The sequence below is a fragment of the Geosmithia morbida genome (assembly GCF_012550715.1).
Source record: "Geosmithia morbida isolate 1262 chromosome Unknown scaffold_26, whole genome shotgun sequence".
Taxonomy (NCBI): Eukaryota; Fungi; Ascomycota; class Sordariomycetes; order Hypocreales; family Bionectriaceae; genus Geosmithia; species Geosmithia morbida.
Window position 1 is genome coordinate 321,610 of NW_023336213.1, and position 19,400 is coordinate 341,009.

General features: G+C 56.0%; 6 protein-coding genes across 6 annotated transcripts; 2 read left to right on the forward strand and 4 right to left on the reverse strand.

The window, feature by feature from the left end:
• Window positions 1-725: 725 nt before the first annotated feature.
• Window positions 726-1,616, reverse strand: GMORB2_4869 (Chitin binding domain; the record flags this gene model as incomplete). The annotated part of the gene is made up of 1 exon (XM_035466843.1): window positions 726-1,616. One exon carries the CDS (start codon window positions 1,614-1,616, stop codon window positions 726-728), a length of 891 nt encoding a protein of 296 aa, XP_035318002.1.
• Window positions 1,617-3,021: 1,405 nt separating this feature from the next.
• GMORB2_4870 (Acyl-CoA synthetase (AMP-forming)/AMP-acid ligase II) lies at window positions 3,022-6,891 on the reverse strand (the record flags this gene model as incomplete). Its single annotated transcript, XM_035466844.1, has 1 exon — window positions 3,022-6,891. One exon carries the CDS (start codon window positions 6,889-6,891, stop codon window positions 3,022-3,024), a length of 3,870 nt encoding a protein of 1,289 aa, XP_035318003.1.
• A 2,097-nt stretch (window positions 6,892-8,988) lies between these two features.
• Window positions 8,989-10,503, reverse strand: GMORB2_4871 (uncharacterized protein; the record flags this gene model as incomplete). Its single annotated transcript, XM_035466845.1, has 1 exon — window positions 8,989-10,503. The coding sequence occupies one exon, from the start codon at window positions 10,501-10,503 to the stop codon at window positions 8,989-8,991; it is 1,515 nt and encodes a 504-aa protein (XP_035318004.1).
• A 2,166-nt stretch (window positions 10,504-12,669) lies between these two features.
• On the forward strand, window positions 12,670-14,660 carry GMORB2_4872 (uncharacterized protein; the record flags this gene model as incomplete). Its single annotated transcript, XM_035466846.1, has 5 exons — window positions 12,670-12,728; window positions 12,985-13,204; window positions 13,280-13,597; window positions 13,760-14,296; window positions 14,481-14,660. 5 exons carry the CDS (start codon window positions 12,670-12,672, stop codon window positions 14,658-14,660), a joined length of 1,314 nt encoding a protein of 437 aa, XP_035318005.1.
• Window positions 14,661-15,002: 342 nt separating this feature from the next.
• On the reverse strand, window positions 15,003-15,874 carry GMORB2_4873 (uncharacterized protein; the record flags this gene model as incomplete). Its single annotated transcript, XM_035466847.1, has 2 exons — window positions 15,003-15,720; window positions 15,795-15,874. The coding sequence occupies 2 exons, from the start codon at window positions 15,872-15,874 to the stop codon at window positions 15,003-15,005; spliced, it is 798 nt and encodes a 265-aa protein (XP_035318006.1).
• A 1,499-nt stretch (window positions 15,875-17,373) lies between these two features.
• GMORB2_4874 (Plasma-membrane choline transporter) lies at window positions 17,374-19,135 on the forward strand (the record flags this gene model as incomplete). The annotated part of the gene is made up of 2 exons (XM_035466848.1): window positions 17,374-18,600; window positions 18,815-19,135. 2 exons carry the CDS (start codon window positions 17,374-17,376, stop codon window positions 19,133-19,135), a joined length of 1,548 nt encoding a protein of 515 aa, XP_035318007.1.
• Window positions 19,136-19,400: the final 265 nt, after the last annotated feature.

Below are 19,400 nucleotides of genomic sequence, written 5' to 3' on the forward strand. Positions count from 1 at the left end.
GTATTGCTGACTGCCACGTCGTATAATCAAGTCTCCGAGCGTGTCATGTTTATAAAACGTTCCGGCCAGGGTCGGGATCTAGGCCGCCCAAGGGGTAAGATATTACTCGTAGTGTCGTACGAGCGAGTACATTGCGGGTACATGCAGTATTGCAGGGGCATGGGCGGATAATTCAGGGGCCAGCGTTTTTGCTCGAGTAGTTTGGTTTTGCCAACACGAAGGGGGACGGGGTTCCAACCTGCGACGGAGAAGGGAACAGATGAAGTACAATCATTGGTGAACTGTGACCAGGGGTCGTCGGTCGGAACCGAAAGAGCTCCACCGGGTTCAGATTCTGGAGTGGGGGGGGGGAGGGTTCAATTCAAGTTCTCTGAGATGTGGGATATGATACTACTGTGTATATCCGTAATATGGGTATTGATAATTCCCGTCAAATGGTTGAGGGTTCAAAACGATCATGACCTACATGTACGGACTATGTTGAGCGTAGGAAATGGGACTGAGATTGGGAGGGTGGGCTGGGGAAGAAAGGTACATTCATATGCTATTTACGCTTGAATGAAAATGTAGAACAAAAAATAAAAACAAGAAGAAGAATACACACGATATGGCCATGTTTTCCTTACTTTTTCATTGTCTGGTAGGAAGAAAAGGAAAGTATAAAGTGGAAAGATTGTTCCCATCTCTCTTTCAAAAACAAAAAGGGGAAAAGTCCCGGATTTACATTACTCGCAGTCATCGTCGAGCTCAGTCTGGTCCTCCTCCTCCCCATCATCGCATTCATCGGTAGGCTCGGCGGCGGCGGCGGCAGTGGTGGTAGTAGTGGCGTCCTCTTCGTCGACGTCCTCGTCGTCACAGTCGTCAGTAGCTTCGGCAGCGGCAGCGGTGGTGGACCTGGTGACTGTAGCGAAAGTCGTGGGCGTAGCAGCGGGGGTGGTGGTGACGGCGGCGGGGACGGCGGAAGCAGGGGCGACGGAGGCAGCAGCAGAAGAGGCGACGGAGGCAGCAGCAGAAGAGGCGGAGCCGGAGCCGGTGCCGGAGCCGGAGCCGCTGACGACAAAGTCGACGCAGGACTCGTAGGTCTGGTTGATGTCCGCGGCGTCCCAGAACCACTGGAGGACGCAGTCGCCGGCGGTGGCGCACTGGCTGCCCAGGTCGGTGGGGATGGTGACGTCAAAGTTGGTGTTGTTGGCGTCCATGCCGGCGTTGGAGGCGTAGTTTGTGAAGCTGATGAGGGGGCTGCCGATGACGGAGTTGGTCGACGTCTGGACCACCGACACGTTGGCCACGCCCGTGTGCGGGGCGGTGATGCCGACGGTGATGGGGACGGTCTCGCCGGCCGTGAAGGTCTGCACGTTGTCCGTGTTGTCGTCGAACTGGAAGCCCTTGCAGAGCCAGAGGTTGCACTCGGCCGCGTTGAAGTCGTCGCCGACGACCTGCTCGATGCCCTGGATGTTGCCGTTCTTGTCCGCGCTCTGCTGGTTGAAGGGCTGCTGACCGCAGGCGGCCTCGTAGGCGGAGCCGGCCTGACGGGCGGGCGGGTCCGTGATGGAACCGTGGGCCGAGACCAGGGCGGCCAGAGCGGCGGAGACGATGGTGGTGGTGAAGCGAGCCATTGTATCGGTTCTGTTATCGTTCAACGAGTGGGTTTTTTTTTTGTTTTGTTTGTTGCTCGGTCTGTTTACGTGCGGTGCGTGTGTGTGAAATGAATGAAGTAGAAGAGAAGATAAAAGAATGTGGCACCAGGCCTAGGGACCGTCAAGGCTGAGAAGCGAAAGAAGAGAGAGAGAGAAGACGAACTGAAGATGCTTTGAAGAATGGGATAGAGAAGAAGAAGAGAAGAGGTGCAAAGCGGCAAGTCTCGATGGTTTTATATCATTCCTGGACTCTTGACATTTGCTTGGCTCGGCTCCTCGGCTTACACGGAAGATTGGTCCCTCGATCCTAAACTTCTTGGCCCGACTTACATGAGACTTCAAACACTCGTGGGGCCTCTTCTGCCCTCGTCCCGTTCATTACCGCCTGTTTACTGTTTCGACTTTTTGCCATCAAGAGTGTCTACAAGTATCCGCTGTTACATGTATGCAGTAGTACAGCATAATATTACTATGCCGTCCAACCTTGGACTTTGTTACACGTCAATTCCCGTGTATAGTCGTTCGTACGTGTACTCGTACTACACTCTAATATAGCCGAGACAGGAACAGGTTCCAGCCAAGCATTCGGCGTCGGCCATGTTCCCGACCAAATGGGTCCCCGATACGTCTCCTCCTCTCTTCTCTTCTCTTCCAACTCAATGCCAAGCAAGGGGGGGGGATAACATGAAACGCTTTCAGCCTTGGATGGAGACGTAGAGAAGAAACACGTGTAATCATTCGGAAACCACCACGATTCTTCTCTGCATACTCTGCATTCATCTGCTAATAATGCTGCTCACGAACGGATACAGGTATTACGCTACATCATTACGAGTCCTCCACACCATCGCTGCCCTGCTCGGCTGCTCGCCTGACATCCCAGACGTCGCAGTGTGGCGGGGGCAGGGGTGAGTTACCCTTGCCTCTTTTTCGGCTTTTTCGGGTCTGGCCGAGCTCAAGAGTCCAGGCTTATCCCCACTCTTAACCATTTACACATATTAACAACTCTCTTTAACTCTAACACACAATATTATCATGTCACGAGTAAATAACATGTTCGATAACGAAGAGGGGGAGGGAATATATCACAGCATCTTCACTCGGAAAGGAGCATAGAATAGAAAATATGGGTCGGAGGAGACAGACATCACGCGCGCATCATCTTACGACAGCATCAAAAACACTTCACACATATTCACGATGCCCCCTAAAGTGGGACACACAACCAGCCAGAAAGTATTTCTCCTTACTATGACACCACATCGGTGTCAACACATGTCGTGACCAGGACAGGAGAGGAAAGCAGCTAGCAACGCAAGACAATACATCTCGACAACCAAAGCACAAGGAAATATCTGACAAGACACAGACCAAAACAGTCACATCAAATAGGTTCATCCCGCGGTTCAATCAGCACCTCATTCACCGACACGTGAGCAGGCTGGCACACGGCATACACAATGGCCGACGCCACGTCCTCGGGTGACAGAATCTGCGCCCCCGACGCCTCGCCATACTTCTTGACAGCCTCGGCATCAGACGACATGCTGAGCAGATCCGTCTGCGTGTTGCCCGGCTGCACCGCCGTCACCCGCATGCCGGTCCCCGCCGTCTCGAGACGCAAGCTCTGCAGCGTCGCCTCGACGAAGAACTTGCTCGCAGAGTACACGCCCAAGCCCGGGAACACCTTGCGTCCGGCGTCTGACGAGATGGCGACGATGTGGCCGCCCCCGCGCGCGAGCATACCCGGGACAGAGGCCGACAGACAGTGCAGGAGACCTTTGCAGTTGACGTCGACGGTGCGCTCCCACTCTTCGGTGTAGCAGTTGGCCATCATGGTAAAGTACATGACGCCGGCGCAGCTGACGAGTATGTCGACCGGGCCGAGCTGCTCCGAGGCGGCCTTGACCAGCGAGTGCACTTGCTCCCTGTCCGTCACGTCCGTCCGGTGCACGAGAACCTTGCCGGGGTAGGCCGACAGCTTGGCGCGTACGCCTTCGAGGGCGTCCAGGCGTCGCGCTCCAATGGCGACATGCGCACCCTCTCGGCAGAGGCCGGCAGCTACTGCGGCGCCGATACCGGATGATGCTCCGGTGATGACCGCCACGCGACCGGCGAGGCGGCCCTTGCTGACAGGCGGCTTGGCCGTGCAGTCGACAGTCTGCTTGGTAGGTGGCCTCGGAAGCCAGCCACGGGAGTAAAAGTGCCTCGTGTATACCTCGAGAAGCTTCCTATCAATATTGATCCGCTCGACACCGTGAAGATCCAGGGCGGCCTGGGTGGCCGTATCCTTGAGGACGATGACGGACTTGAGACCTTCGGCAGTCGGCATACCACCCTTGAGAATGTCTACCGTAAAGGGCTCGTCGCCTCCGATGCCAGAGCCTCTTCTCTCACGCCAAGTCTCGACCCACTCGTCCCAGGGAACTCGTCTGGTCGGGTATCCGAGCTCGCCTAGGGCGTCGAAAAGGGCGTCGGCACTCAGCGGAGCGGGGTCACCGAGGTGGTAGACGACGCCGCCAGAGCCGTCCCGGTGGTTGCACAGCGTGGTGATGCCCTGGCACACAAAATCGACGGGCGTCATCTCGGTGAACCAGCCGTCGACGCTGGGCGCGACGCCAAGGTGGAGCGACTCGACGATAAGGGCGTTGAGCAAGTCGTACGTGTTGGTCGCGCCGGTCACGCTGTGTCCGCTGATGGTTCCCGGACGGTACACGCGGACGGGCAGACCTCTCCGTCCGGCTTCCAGGACCAGCTTTTCCGCCACCCACTTGGTCTGGCCGTATCCGTCGAGCAGACGGTGCGGGACATCGGCAATGTCCAGCATGGAGTTCTCGTCCCAGCCCTCGGTCGAGGCAGGCAGCACACCGTTAGTCGACACGTGGTGGACGGTAGCACCCTTACGCGAGGCCAGGCGGAGGATCTCCCGGGTGCCCCCAACGTTGGGGCGGCGCAGGGCGGCGTAGGGGTATACAAGGTTGACGGTGGCGGCGGCATGGATGATGACCTGAGCGCGCTCAGCCAGCTCGTCAAACGACTCCGGTGACAGACCAAGCCTCTTGCGGGCGAGGTTACCGGCAACAATCTCGACGCGGTCGAGGATGCTGTCGTCCCAAAGCCCGAGATCAATCAGGTTCTTGCGGATCCGCGCCATACCAGCCGGGCGGCAATCCTCCGTCGGCTCGGTGAAGCGCACAAGGCAGAGAATGTGCGCCGAGGTGTTCTCGATGAGCGACTTGAGCAGGAAGGCACCAAGGTAGCCGGTGGAGCCGGTGAGGAGAACCGTGTCGGCCTCGCCCAGTTTGCGGAAAGTGGCATCAGCGGGCTGGATCTCAGCCGGAAGCACGCAGTCCTTCTCGAGCACGGCCGGAAGATCGGCCTGGACGGCTGCCGTGTGCCCGTCGCGGGCGGCCCTGATAGCCTCGAGGTGTCCCTCGAGAGTGGGGGTGCCAGCCAGGGGAGCCAAGGGCACCGGGAAGCCAAAGGCCTGGGAGTAGCGGTTGGCAAGATCGGCGAGGATCAGCGAGTGTCCGCCGAGATCGAAGAAGTCGTGTTTGGGGGTGATTGTGGTGTGGGGGATGTTGAGGGCGGCAGCCCAGCTCCTGACGACAGTCTCCATCTTGATCTTGGTATTGTTTTCCAGCTTCCCATTTCCGTTGGCCCTGGGAGAGCGGGGGGACGGTGGAGGAGGCAGAGCCTTGAGGTCAATCTTCCCCGAGACGCCGTGGGTAGGAAGCTCGTCAAGCTCAACCCACAGCGGAGGAATCATGTAGTGGGCGAGATGATCCGAGAGAGCACGGCGCGCCACAGGGCTATAGCCAGCCTCGTCAACCATGAGGACAGTGCGGCCACGGATATCGGCGGTGTCTGGGACGATGTAAGCAACGAGCTGCCGACCCAGCCCCTCGCCGTGGGCGACGATGGCACAGTCCCGGACAGCAAGATGCTTCACAATGGCCGACTCGACAGCGGCTGGCTGAACGGTGTAGCCTCTGGTCTTGATCATCCCACCTACCCTGCCGGTGATCTCGAGAAGCCCAGACGGCAGGAGGCGAGCAAGGTCACCGGTCCTGTACATGCGCGCGTTTCTCCTCTTGGTGAATGGGTCCATCTGGAAGGCCTTTTCCGTCGTCTCGGGTAGGTTCAGATACCCCCTGGCCAGGAAATCGCCGCCGACGTAGAGCTCGCCGCTGACACCGTTCTCGACACGGTTGCCGGCCTCGTCGAGGATGTATACGTGGTCGGGATCCATGGGGGGGCCGACGGGGCAGACCCGGTCGCTGGAGTCTACAAAGGCGCGCAGATCACCTGCAGCAACTTCATGCGTCTCACTGGCACTGTAAACATTGAAGATGCGAGTTTCCGGAAGGGCAGAGAAGGCACGGCGACAGAGGTCGGTGGTGACGACCTCGCCATTGAGCCAGAGGCTATTGAGGCTAGGCAACTTAGATCCAAGGTCGGGATGGCGCGAGAGAACAGTGGTCAACAGCGTAGGGGTCATCAAGGTGTCGGTGATTGATTTTTCACCGAGCAGATCCACGAGAGCAATGGGGTCATAGCTAGCACTGTCGGGGACGGCGACGACGGTGGCTCCACGAAGCAAGGGCCTCAGCATCTCCCAGACGAAGAAGACATTGCAGGCTACACGGTCACCGGGATGGAGATCGCTGATGGCGAATCTGGCATTGTAGGAGAGGACGGCAGCCTTGTGGGAATTGGCGATGCCCTTGGGTTGTCCTGTGGTGCCGGAGGAGTACGACACGAATGCCAGCCTCTCGAGATCGTCCTCGCTGGGGAGGGGGGGGCGACTGACGGCCGCCTCCTCGCGCTGCAGGCGTCTCTCGGTGGCGGCCTTCTGAGCCTCGTCGTCGATGATGATGAGAGGCACATCGGCCTTGATGTGGTTTGCATGGGCCTTTTGCGTGACGACGACGGCGGGCTTGGCATCATCTATGACGTCGCGGAGGAGAGCAGAGGGATAGGCCAGCTCCAGAACCAAGAATGCACCTCCAGCACGCAGAGCAGCGAGGCAGGCCACGACATAATCCGCGCTGCGTCCCATGAGAACGCCCACCAGGTCGTCGCGACCGACACCGTGGCGACGCAGCAGGTCAGCAAGACGCCACGTCTCACTGTCGAGCTCTGCATATGTCAAGGTCCGTCTCTCATCCTCGAGCGCGATGGCAGAAGGGGTGGCCTGGGCCTGCTGCTCAAACTGAGCAGCCAGATCTTTGTTGACATCTATGATGGCCATGATGGCGGTGAGCCTGTCTCTGCTGAGCGACTTAAGGTGATGGTGTGATAGGACGACAGTAAAAACGGCGACGGCAATTAAAGTAGAAGAAAAAAGATGAGTGTCTCTCTTATGAGAGGTAGATGCAAGATCTATGACAGAGATGAATAGAAATAGGAAAAGGAAAGAAGAAAAAAGAAGAAGAAAAGAGGAAAGAAAGAGAGATGTCGAGCGAAGAGTTCAAGTAGATTTTACAAGGTCTGGTAGGGCAGGTGCAGAGGGTGCGCGGTGCCTGCCGTAGAATTAGACAGAAACAGTAAGCCCAGTATGGAAACAGGGCACGAGACGAGGGGGGCAGTTCAAGGGTGGCGGTTGGGGTTGGGCTCTATCATCATTTTATACTATGCAAGTACTCAGTACAGTCTGTACCGGTTATCTCTTCCTCCTCTCTCTCTCTACTCTCTAGTGCCACGCAACACAACGATAATAAGATTGAACGATTGAGCAGCATTCAGCCACGAGCCCCGCCATATGGGGCGCCATATGGGGGGAGGGGGAGGGGGAGGGGGAGGGCGTATGTAAGGTGATGTGGGGGAACTTCCTCTCTTTCTCAATCCCGCAGGCCAACAGCCATATCCACTCTGTTCCCCACGGTGATGATGGCACAGTCATCGGGAGAGTATGGATGCAAGGATACTCGTACGTACGAGAAATCCGTCAATCCACTCAGGGACGAAAGCAAAAAAGCTCCAGCGAAGACAAGTGGCGATGCAAGACGTCACCAGGTTACCTCTGGCTCCGACGGACCGATGCAGGCTGGCACTGTTGAGACCAGGTTGTTCTAGGTTTGTCGCTCACTCCCCTCCGTCGCTCGCTTGCTCGCTCGCTCGCTCGCCCTGGCCGATGACCCGATTTGAAGCAATCGACCGCTTGGCTGCGTTGCGGCGGCGGCATCATCGGGGTCCCGGAATGTACCAATCATGCCCGTATGCGCTCCATCTCTGCCGCGGTTCATGGTGGGAGGACTAGACCCGGTGCGGAAAAGGGACCCGTTGCTGAGCATGAAGATCCTCGCGAACTCAACCAACCGTGAAGGACCACGAGAAGAATCTAAGGGGTTTAAACATCTGAATGTAGGGAAGGGGGGGCGGAGGACAACCGCCTTGTCGAAGTATTTTGGGAAACCCCCACACACACAGGCAACCCTCACGGCTTTAAGGTGGTAGGTCTCTTTTTCTCTTTTTTTTTTTTTGAGAGAGAGAGAGGGGGGGTCACAGCTGCAAGTTTATGTTTGTCCATGTCCTGACATTGGCTCTCGTCCATCACGTCATTATCAGGGACACTGCCATTGGCTATTGTTGACAGGCTACATACATAGTAATAGACGAGAGAGGCCCCCCTCCCTTGCAAATTCTGCGATTACCGCGGGTGATGGAGAAGAAGGAGGGAGATGGAACATCTACAAGTACCCATGAACCCCTCCTTTTGGTGGCAAGACACGAAAACGGAGAGAGAGATAAATGTTGGTCTTCGAGTCCCGGAAAGCTTCGATTAATCTCAAATGCAAAAATGGCCACTTTACCCAATGTAGAACTAGCCTCAGCGCCAAGCATTAGAGACCTCAACAAAAGCATGCAGCAGCATTGAAACTTGTCTCTTTTGACATGTGAAAGCTGCAGGGGGGCGGGAGGTATGAGTATTACGTATATGTGATACGAAGTAGGCAATTGGTCGTGTATGAGCATTATCATCCCAGGGATCGATCTCGTGGTATATATATAATATTACAACGCGCCAATAACATGCTTAGAGGGAAGGGGGAGGGGGCAAGAATTATTCAGAGTGTGAGAATTGGTAAAAATTGAACAAGTGTTGATGATTTATATATATATATATATTTATTTATATAGATGCCAAACATTGCCAAACTCCCCGTGATTGCATCACTTGAGATCGCTAATGCTAAAAAGTAAACCCCCCCCCCCCCCCAAAAAAAAAAAATCAAGGAACCCAACCAGCCAATAAGAGATGGTAACATGAAAAGCGCAAGAACAAGAAGAAGGAAGCCAGTAGCTGGGTGCGAAGAACAAGAAAAGAAAAGAAGATGCATCTCATGGTCTAGTACTCTGAGCGACCTGAGTCAATGTCGACCTCGGCCAGAGGGATAGACTTGGTTCTAAAGATGATCTTGTGACCGACAAAGAGGACGACGAAGAGGATGACGCTGATGTAGGCGGTGAAGAAGTCGGTCGTGTTCCAGTCCATGAAGACGGCGAAGCCGTTTGTGATGACGATGAGGACGTTGAAGAAGAGGCCAAAGTAGGAGAGGTAGGGCTGCAGGGGGGCGACGTAGGGTAGGGTGCTGCGGGGGATGCCGCGCTGCTCGAGGACGCGCATGAAGCGCAGGTGGCACAGGTTGATGAGGGACCAGGAGATGAGGCCGGCGATGGAGACGATGTTGAGGAGCCAGTTGAAGGCGACGGTCCCGTCGGACGACAGGTTGAGGAAGCCAAGGAAGCCGACGAGCGAGCAGAGGCCGACGGAGTAGATGGGGGTGCCGATCCGGTTGGTGCGGGTGAGGATCCGGGGGGCGTGGCCGGAGTTGGCGAGGGAGACGAGGATGCGGCTGCTCGAGTACACATTCGAGTTGGCGGCGGTGAGGACGGCGGTGAGCAGGACGGCGTTGAGGATCGACGGCAGCACCTCGACGCCGGCGATGTTGGCGACGATGACGAGGGGAGAGGCCGAGGCGTCCTGGGTGTCGTTCTGGAGGGCGGCGTCGTCGTAGGGGATGTTGAGGCCGAGGAAGAAGACGGTGGCGGTGAAGAGGCTGAAGATGCCCCAGAAGGCGCCGCGGATGGCCGAGGGGATGGCCCTGCGCGGGTCCGCCGTCTCGCCGGCGCCGATGCCGACGAGCTCGGTGCCCTGGTAGCTGAAGGCGGCGGTGACGAGGACGGCCCAGAAGCCGGCGAACTTGCCGCCGGCGCCCTCGGCCATGTACTCGGCGAAGGCGCCGGGGTGGGCCCAGTTGTGGAAGCCGATGTAGCCCTGGCGGCCGACGCCGGCGTTGACGCATATGCTGAAGATGATGAAGCCGACAATGGTCACCACCTTGATCAGGGACAGGTACATCTCCACCTCGCCGAACCACTTGACCGGCAGGAAGTTGAGGGCGGTGAAGACGACCCAGAAGACGGCGATCCAGATGCCGATGCTGAGCGACTCGTCCCAGTACTGTATGATGATGCCGGCCGCCGACAGCTCGAGCGCGAACGTGAGCGACCAGCTGAACCAGTAGATCCAGCCCATGGCGAAGCCGGTGGTCGGGTCGACGAAGCGCGTGGCGTAGGCCGTGAAGGCGCCCGGCACCGGTATGTAGGCCGCCATCTCGCCCAGGGCGACCATGACGGAAAAGACGACGGAGCCGACGAAGATGAAGGCGATCAGGAGCGAGACCGGGCCGGCCTTGCTCAGGGCCGTGCCCGTGCCCAGGAACAGCCCGGTGCCGATGGTGCCGCCTATGGCGATGAATTGCAGGTGACGACTGCTGAGGGTGCGCTCGAGGCCAGAGTGGGAGCCTGTCTCGACGTCGCCCGTCTTGTCGAGGGCGACGTTCTTGTCATCGTAGCCCATCGGCCCGAGACTTATCGGGGGACTGCTTGTTACGTTGTTATGTCGGTGATGGAAGAGGGAGAGAGGACGGAGGGAGAGCTGCCTCTGTCTCTCTATTCTATGTGTGCGTGTCCGTGTGTGTGTGCTGATAGGTTGACCAAGTTGCGAGCAGTAATGTATTATTATATATTGCCTGAGCTGTAAATAGGAAGAAGAGAGAGAGAGAGGAGAGGCAATAATAGATCAAGGCGACTTCGGACTTGGCAAGAGATGATGGAATTAGAATTTTTTTTTTTTTTAAAAAAAGAAGGAGAAGGAGAAGAAGGAGAAGAAGGAGAAGAAAGAGAAGAGAAGGGAAGAGGTAATGATGATAATATAGAAACAGAGTTGAGAGGGGTTTTTCCACGCAGAGTGACGGGGCGTTACTGCCATTACTGTATTCACTCTGTAAGAAGTTTGAAAAAATGTGGAAAAAATGTGTCATCGACCGGCCCCGTTGGCGGAAAACACGAAAACACCCTCGTCGTCGTACGTATCCTGGCCTTGGCCTGTCTATTTTGAATGGCAGGTGGTAATACTGCGATGCCACCGGGCCGTGAGGCCCTGACTAGCCTCTACATTGACTCGGAGGCGCCGATCCTGGCCTGGGAAAGTTGAGAGTTGGATTTGGCGATGTTTTTCTTTCCCTCTCTCTTTCTCGCGGGTGAAATGCTGGATATCTCTTATTATGGATTACGGGGGATTACTACTACTACCACTACTGCTGCCACTACTGCTACTGCTACCGCGGTCCACCACTAAGCCCTTCTTTACCACTGTTAGTATCATTACTATCGATACGCTACGGGCCACCAGCACTACAGTACTGATATATGTATAGTATTATTTATGTAGTCGAGTGGCCCGGGTGGCGCTAAATTAAAAATTTTCCTCTTCTATATTGGCCACCGGTTAGGACCGAGTGGGAGAAAAAAAAATGAACCTTTATTATACATGCAGCTTCTCTCTGGCCTCCGTTCCCCGTACAGGCTACGAAGCACACAAACAAGAGCCGTGATTCACGCCAAGCCTCCATTCGGCACTGCACTCCGGCAATAGTTCACTTACAACGTCGTCATATTACTCGCGCCGCGGACTGTAGTGGCTGCACACCTGCATCTCTCTACCTGTCCGCCCCCACAGCGGTTACATGGATCATAGACCCTCGCTGATTCCGCCGATGAGACGCAGGGTTTTTATTTTTTATTTATTCATTTAAATTTTTTTTCCCTTTCCATCAGTCTTCTTTCTGTCCCGTCTACAGATTAGAAATCTTCCACTTGATCAGATACCCGGATCCCGCCGTCGCCATCCTACTTTGGCCGTCCCCCCCGGCCCCTATTCCACAAATCTCTCAGACATCTAAATGTGCTCTTCAACTTTCCCTTCCCTCTACGAGTATTATTTGCCTAGTGTAGCATCATCGCTCTTGCTGGTTCCGTTCTTGCGACGGTATAGGTACTGTTCTTCTTACTAGGCTGAATGGGAGTATTTCTATACTTGAATCTTAATTTTGATCTTATTTTCAACCTCAAGGCCACATCCCTCCACGACCAACGATTAATGATTGATATCTGGTGCTTCTTACCCCGTACTTGCTCCCTCTGATGCTGCGCATAATCGACGCAATAGCCAGTATAATGCTACACATCATCTCAGCTCCTATCTCCTTGAAAAAAAAAAAAACCAACCATCTGGCTCTGCCTACTTTGAAATTCACAAAGTGTCTCTACTGACCGATATTCGGTCATTAAAATAACGAATACAACGGCAAGCACGTTCCCCTCATTCTCCGCCGCACCTTCCTTGGATTCCAACTCCAACCCGCTCTTTCGCTTGCAGACGTGCTTCTGATCTCGCGGTGCTGAACTGATGAGCTTTGTGGTTGACGTCGGCGTACAGAGTATCTCGCCCACCTGGATGGCTTCTCTGGCATATCTGTGCCGTTTCATCCATGCACAGGTGGTGTTTCGTTGATGGAAACATATATCAGTACGGATGAGGCCATGCAGAGCCTGGAGGCTGCCACTTGTCATGCTTTCTTCTACTGCTGGTCACAGCTTCCAATCGACCGTTTCCTGTCTTGTCCCTGGCACCTGGCACGCACCCCGATCACTCGATCTACCGTGCCGCCGGCCATCCGCAAGGATGGACCCCATGTGCCAGCTGTCTCGGGCACGTAGCTGTAGCACACCAGCACACGAGCCGTAGGCGCACAGTAATCCTGGATGACAACAAACACTTCTCGGAAGCATGCCCGGACCCGCGGTAGCAGGTGCAACGATGGAAGGAGCCCAGCCGAGCTCGAGATATCCTATCTGAGAAGTGAAAACAGCTCGCAATCGCAACCCCCTCCCTCCCCTCGGACCATGTGCACAGTACCTCACTCTGCAAATTCAACAAGAACCCGAGTCATTTCTCCTCCCGCACCTTTCCAGCCAACTCGTCCCCAGACATGCACAGAGAGATGAAAGACCTCATCGTCGAGCAGTGGCCCCTCAACCCCGACGGCACAGACTGGGATGGCACGGGCCTCATGCCCCGCGTCAACAGCGGCCAGTGTCCCTTTGACCAAGGTCTGGGCTACAGCATCGATATCCCGCACCTCGTCCGGGAGATAGAGATGCACCTCGAGTGCTCCGTCACGGATATACCCCACGCCAGCTTCGGCGCCAGCAACTTTGTGAGGGCGGAGCAGCACCGATTGCCAATCACCGACCCCGACGATGCTAACATTCCTTGGCAATGACAAACGCAGGGCTTCGCAATCACCACAGCCGACGGACGCACACTCATCGCACGCCTCTCCCGCGTCGACACCAACAGGGAGGTCGCAGCCGGGACGGACCCGCTGCGCGCGAGGAGCGACGACGCCTTCGAGTTGGCGGCCTACAACGCCTTGTACGCCCTCGGCGAGCCGTTCGATTGTCGTCCCCTGTACAGTCGCGATGCCGACACGGCCCCTGCCCATGCGCCCGTCGCGCCGAACCAGGGAAGACGCGTCTTCGTCTTCGTCAAGGCAGACGGTCACCCGTACCGATACGGTCACTGGCGCGAGTTGACTGCAGAGCAGAAGGTGAGCACACACACGGGTACCCCGCCGCCGCCGCCGCCGCCCCCGAGACATCGCACCGACTAACCCCTGTCTCGTCTACAGTCCTGCCTTCTCGTCCGCGCTGCCCGGGTCTCGGCCTCCCTATTCAGGCACCATCTCCCCCAGACCTTCGCAGCCGACTAGGCGTGGGAGCGAACGCTGGGAGGAGACGCGCGCCGCCTGACATCCTTCCCCGTCCCCGCGGTCGAACCGACGCGAGGCTTTTGCATGGCCCTCGTCAGGGCCAGGATTGAAGCCGTCTTTGCCACCGGCGGCGACGAGGCCGAGGGCAAGGACGTCAAGGACAGCAACGCCGTGCTGGACGGGGTCCGCCGCACGCTCCTTCGTCTCCTGTCCCTCTCACTGCCCCGGGACGGCTCGGAGCAGAGGCAGAAACACCGCGAGGCGGAACTGTACCGCTTCGTCCTCGACCACGGCGACTTTGGCATCCACAATATGACGCTGGCCAGGGACGATGACGATATGCCCCGCATCACGTCCGTCTTCGACTGGGAGCACGGCTGCGTCGTCCCCGCCATCCTGTCCGAGCCCAGGATGATCACCACCGCCGACCTCGTCCTCAGCGCTGACTATTTGAAGCCCATCTTTGAACGGTGGGGTGATGGCTCCGCCCCCGATAAGATGGCGGAGTACAGGAATGACACGGCAAAGTACTACAAGGTGTGCTGTCTTTCTACTCTGCACATCATTGCAACCCTCTTTTTCTCCATCTCTCTGTCCTCAGTCCCCCTTCTCTCTTCTTCCTCTCACATGAAACAAAACGGGACGTCGACCCCGCCCCCTTCGCCAGTGCATCGATCACCCATGTGCGCTGTTATGACACATTATGCTAACAAACCACTAGGAGCTCTTCAAACAAGCACCAGAATACGAGTCCATTCTCGGCGCCGGACGCGACGTCCGGCGTATCTGGATTTCCCTGCGTGACCACCGTAACCGACAGGACTCAATAGCATACTTTAAGCAGCTCGAGACCTGGGCCAAGACCCGCATCGCCATCCTCGAGACTTGTGACCGCTCTTGAGAGTATATTATCTCAAGTAACGGTCGACTGCTGATGATGCACCGTGTGCGTCCGTGCGTGCGGATGGAGTGGATGGAGCAAGAGGGACGAGGGATGGCTACGGTCGAGAGGAGAAGACAAAAATTATGTCAGGCTCCAGTACCTGATGAGAGAGAAGCAGAACTACGGGAAGTAGTGTGAGATGAAACGACGAATCCATGGTTGTATTCCGTCTACCGCATGGTGCATCCTTACGACGGCACAAACTGGACAATGAAAAAGGCAGAAAGATGCAGACACCAAATACAACAATGAATTCTGCTAGTGAATGCAAATCCACGTTTGAAAGGATACAACATAACTCTAGTCCACGTGTGTAATCTGGCTCGTGGAGGAGCGTAGATAGACCTCTTGAAACTTGTAGCGTATGGCATCGACAAAGGCTGCCCGCAATTCCAAGCTAAGATCACTGAGCAAGTCTTGAACCACGTCGATGCTAAACATTCTGCGAAACAGATCCTCGTCGAGCAGTAACTGGTCGGCGGGGAGTTCCGACACCCACTGGACTATTTCATTGCTCCTTACCGAAGCCATGAAATGGAGGCGGCCTGCGTCGACAAAAATGACATCGATATGTCTGCGAAGTTTGCTGAGGAAGGATCTGCGGCGCATGATGTCCAGCACCACGCGGTCCGGATGGGCCTGGGCCGAGTCAATTGTCCAGGAATTGTTGTCCCGGAGATTTCGGTAGTCTGTCAGGTTGGGCCGGGTGTAGCATTTGGGGTCGAGGTTGGCCATGATGGCTCGGTCTATGAGGGCGTAGAGGAATGGGGACCTGAGGTAGCCCGCATCAGGAGCTACGGCGATGATCAGGCCGCGAAGACAAAGATGTGGAACATTGAGAGCCAGCAGGCCCCTCAGTCCGGGGAAGACGGAATTCAAGTAGCTTGGTAGAGGTTCCTCGAGGATGTTCGAGTTGAATCTGGCGTGGTGTAAGACACCGAGGTTGTAGGTCTCGACAATAACATATTTGACCTGTGAGGCAAAGTGCTTGTTCATACGGAGAATAGCACGATAGGTCCTGAACCGGGGGCCCGCCAGGTAGACTGCTACTGTTACGAGAGTCCTGAAGCGCTTGTTGGCGGAGCGGCATACCCGGGATACAGCGAGGTTGTGGCGGCCATTGACGCATAGCGGTGGTCCTGGGGGGAGGAGACGGCCGGTGCATGAGACATGGCCGGATAATCCGTCGATGTGGAAGATGACGAGGGACGTCAACGCCTGGTCCTAGATGGCGTCGCGCAACTCTGGGGGGAGTCGCATGAAGGGGTGGAATGTGGTGGGCATTTCGCCGGTGGCCGACATGGAGATTTGTGGCGATGTCGGTCGGTAAGACGGGACAGTTATTACTAGTCGTATGCTGTATGATGCGGTATTATGGTATTACGGGGTATACCCGATGTTGGAGAATAGTCTGAACGAATGGGTGAGTCGGAGTAGGGGGATCGTGAGTTGGCTGTTGGGCGTATATTGCTGCCTTGATGTGTAGCAGCAGACGTTGCCCTGTTGGACTGACGATGCATCTTGATTCTTGCCCGTGCTCTGGGTGGAGATGGCCGGATGCGGAAGGGACGATCAAGAGTAGTAGACGCGAAGTGGGACTTGCCGTTTTCGACAGAGAGCATTTGTACAGATAGGGCACTTGCCGCAGAATAGTACGAGTATCAGTACGAGTATCAGTACAAGTTACAGAACAATGCCGTCATCGTTCGGTGAGGACACTTGGGGAAGACGGCGGGAATACCACGCACGGATCCGAGTAGGACAGCAGTCTGCTTTTCATAAAGATGTACGAGTATACATATAGCCAGGCAAGTATTATTAGTAGACACACCTAGTCCTCACCCTCGTAGATTACCGACCCGGTGGACCGTAAATACCACCAGGTCGGCAATAACAACGTCGGGTACGCGTACGCACCTCAGCTACAGTGGGTCTCTGATGTCGCAGAGGGGGGCTCTGTCCAGATGCCGCAGCTGGGAACGGCTGAGAGCTGCCGGGGCTCACAGGCCTTGTTCACGACACTCCGTACTCTGTAATATGTAGCCTGCAGGACATTGATAGCCCTGAAGAGTTCTGGCTCCAGCGGCTTCGGCTGCGCCAGACGCAGATTCGGACATATCTGATTGGCTGAACGCCCCAGAATAGCTCCTCCCCAACCTTCAGCTACAGCGCGCTAACAGACGCTGAGATCCGACCGATCAGACACTCGCTTGTAGCTGAAGAGAATCTATGATTTTAGTATTCGATTAGACTGGAGAGGAGAGATTTGTCGATGGGGGAGGATTTGAGATTGTTTTCATTGTTATCGTATTGAAGTTAGTAATACGTTCCCACTGTCCGTCGTGATACATTGAGCCGTTCTTTCCTTCGTGTCCACCATCTGGCAAACCTCTTTTCCTGCTACTTGTCCCCTCCTCCTCCTCCTCCTGCTCCTCCACATTCTTCTCCTTCTTCTCCTACTCTCCCCCCCTCTCTCCATCCCTCCCTCTCTCTCTCTATCCCTTCTTCCCTGCTCCTACGTCACCGCGTAGCAAAATCAGTCGACGTACTGGAGAAGAAGAAAGAAACAAAGAACAAAACAAGAATAAAAACAGAAACAAACCACCACGATACACATACGCACCCACAATCATCGATATCACCACACTGTCAACCAAATAGGGCCCCCGCCATGGGTGAGGCCGACAGCTACTCCAATGCCGATCGCGGCAACAGCCACCAGAAATATTACCAGACGCCGCCGAATCCTCCGCCTCAGCAGAACTTTGCACCGCAACCCACGTACCGGGCCGAGACGGGCGAGAAGCAAGGCTTTGAGCAGACCTTCAAGATCGACAAGCCGAGATGGAATGATCTGTGGGCGGGCATCCTCTTCCTGCTCTTCTGTGCTGGCTTCGTGGCCGTCTCGGGCATCGCCATCCGTGGATACGTGCAGAACTTCAACATTAGCGGTGGGGGCATCTACGATGGGGCTGCCAGCTTCGCGCTCAACACCAACACTATCATACTCTTCGCCTTTGTCCTCGTCGTCGCCATCGTTCTCGGCTATGGGTACGTCTGGATGGCGCGTCTGTTCCCCAAGCAGTTCATCTGGGTCACGGGCATCCTCAACATCTGCTGGGCCATCGGTACCGCCATCTTCTACCTGTACAAGAGGTACTGGAGCGGCGGCATCGTCTTCCTCATCTTTGGCCTGTTCGTGGCCTTTTGCTTCTACACCTGGATCCCACGCATCCCCTTCTCCGCCCTGATGCTGCGAACCGCCATTGACGTCAGTAAGAGGTTCGGCCACGTCTACCTCGTCAGCTTCATCGGTGGCTTCATCGCCACGGCTTTCGGCGCCTGGTTCTCTGTCACCCTGGTCGCCATTTACGCCAAGTATCAGCCTTCCGGCGCCAACGCCGAGTGCAGCACCCAGGGCGAGTGCAGCAAGGCCAGGGTCATCGGTCTCATAGTCTTTGTCACCTTCACCATGTACTGGTTCTCCGAGTGGCTGAAGAACACCATCCACACCACCATCGCCGGCGTCTACGGGTCGTGGTACTTTTGCCCCAACAGCTTCCCCAAGTCCGCCACCCGCGGTGCTGCCCGTCGCGCCCTCACCTACAGCTTCGGCTCCGTTGCTCTCGGCAGCCTCGTCGTTGCCATCATCCAGTTCCTCCGTCACTGCTGCTCCATTGCCCGCAGTCAGGCCGGCACCGACGGTGGGGTGGGCGGCATGATTGGCTACGCCATCTTCTGTATCCTGGGCTGTCTGATCGCCCTTCTCGAGTGGGCCGTCCAGTTCTTTAACCGATATGCCTTCTGCCATATTGCCCTATACGGAAAGGCTTATGTGCCTGCTGCCAAAGACACGTGGCACATGATCAAGGATCGCGGTATCGATGCCCTAGTCAATGTAAGTAATACATGACCTCCGTGCTGCTCCGTGCTGCTCCGTGCTGCTCCGTGCTGCTCCGTAGTCGTACGAGTCATCGTGCTCCCCCTCCCCCCCCTTTCAAGCAGACGTCAACTGCAGCCACAATGATGACGAGATCCACAAGGTCTACTTCGAGACTCCGTCAGCGTCAATCGACAGTAGCTAATGATGTTGGTAACCATTGCTTGTCTAGGACTGTCTAATTGGACCCGTCCTCTCGTTTGGCGGCGTCTTTGTCGCCTACGTCTGCGCCCTCCTGGCCTATCTGTACCTCATCTTCACCAAACCAGCCTACAATACCGACGGTGGCTTCACCCCCGTCGTGCTCGCCTTTTCCTTCCTGATTGGCATGCAGATTGCCAACATCTTCACCACGCCCCTCTCCAGTGGTATCGAGACCATCTTTGTGGGTATGGGATGGGACCCACAGGTCCTGGCACACGAGCACCCGGAGCTGTATCAGAAGATGGTGCAGGTGTATCCCCGGGTAGAGACTATCCTCCACCTCCGATAGCGGCTCCGAAGAAGCTCGGAGGGCCACTGTTCGTAGCCGACTTTTTTTTCTCCTTCTTTTTTTTGCCTTTATCCCTGCTTTGATTCTCTTTTAGTTCGCCCTTGGTCGGACTATGGGATCGTATAAGTAAGAAAGAAGAGCTGGGATTGGGGGCCGATCTTTTTATGGAAGTGGTGAAACCGTCACGCCATTCGCGTTATCGAGGTACCGACTGACGTGCTCGAGCATTGGGATGACGAATTCGTTCCCAGACTCCCGGTTGCGC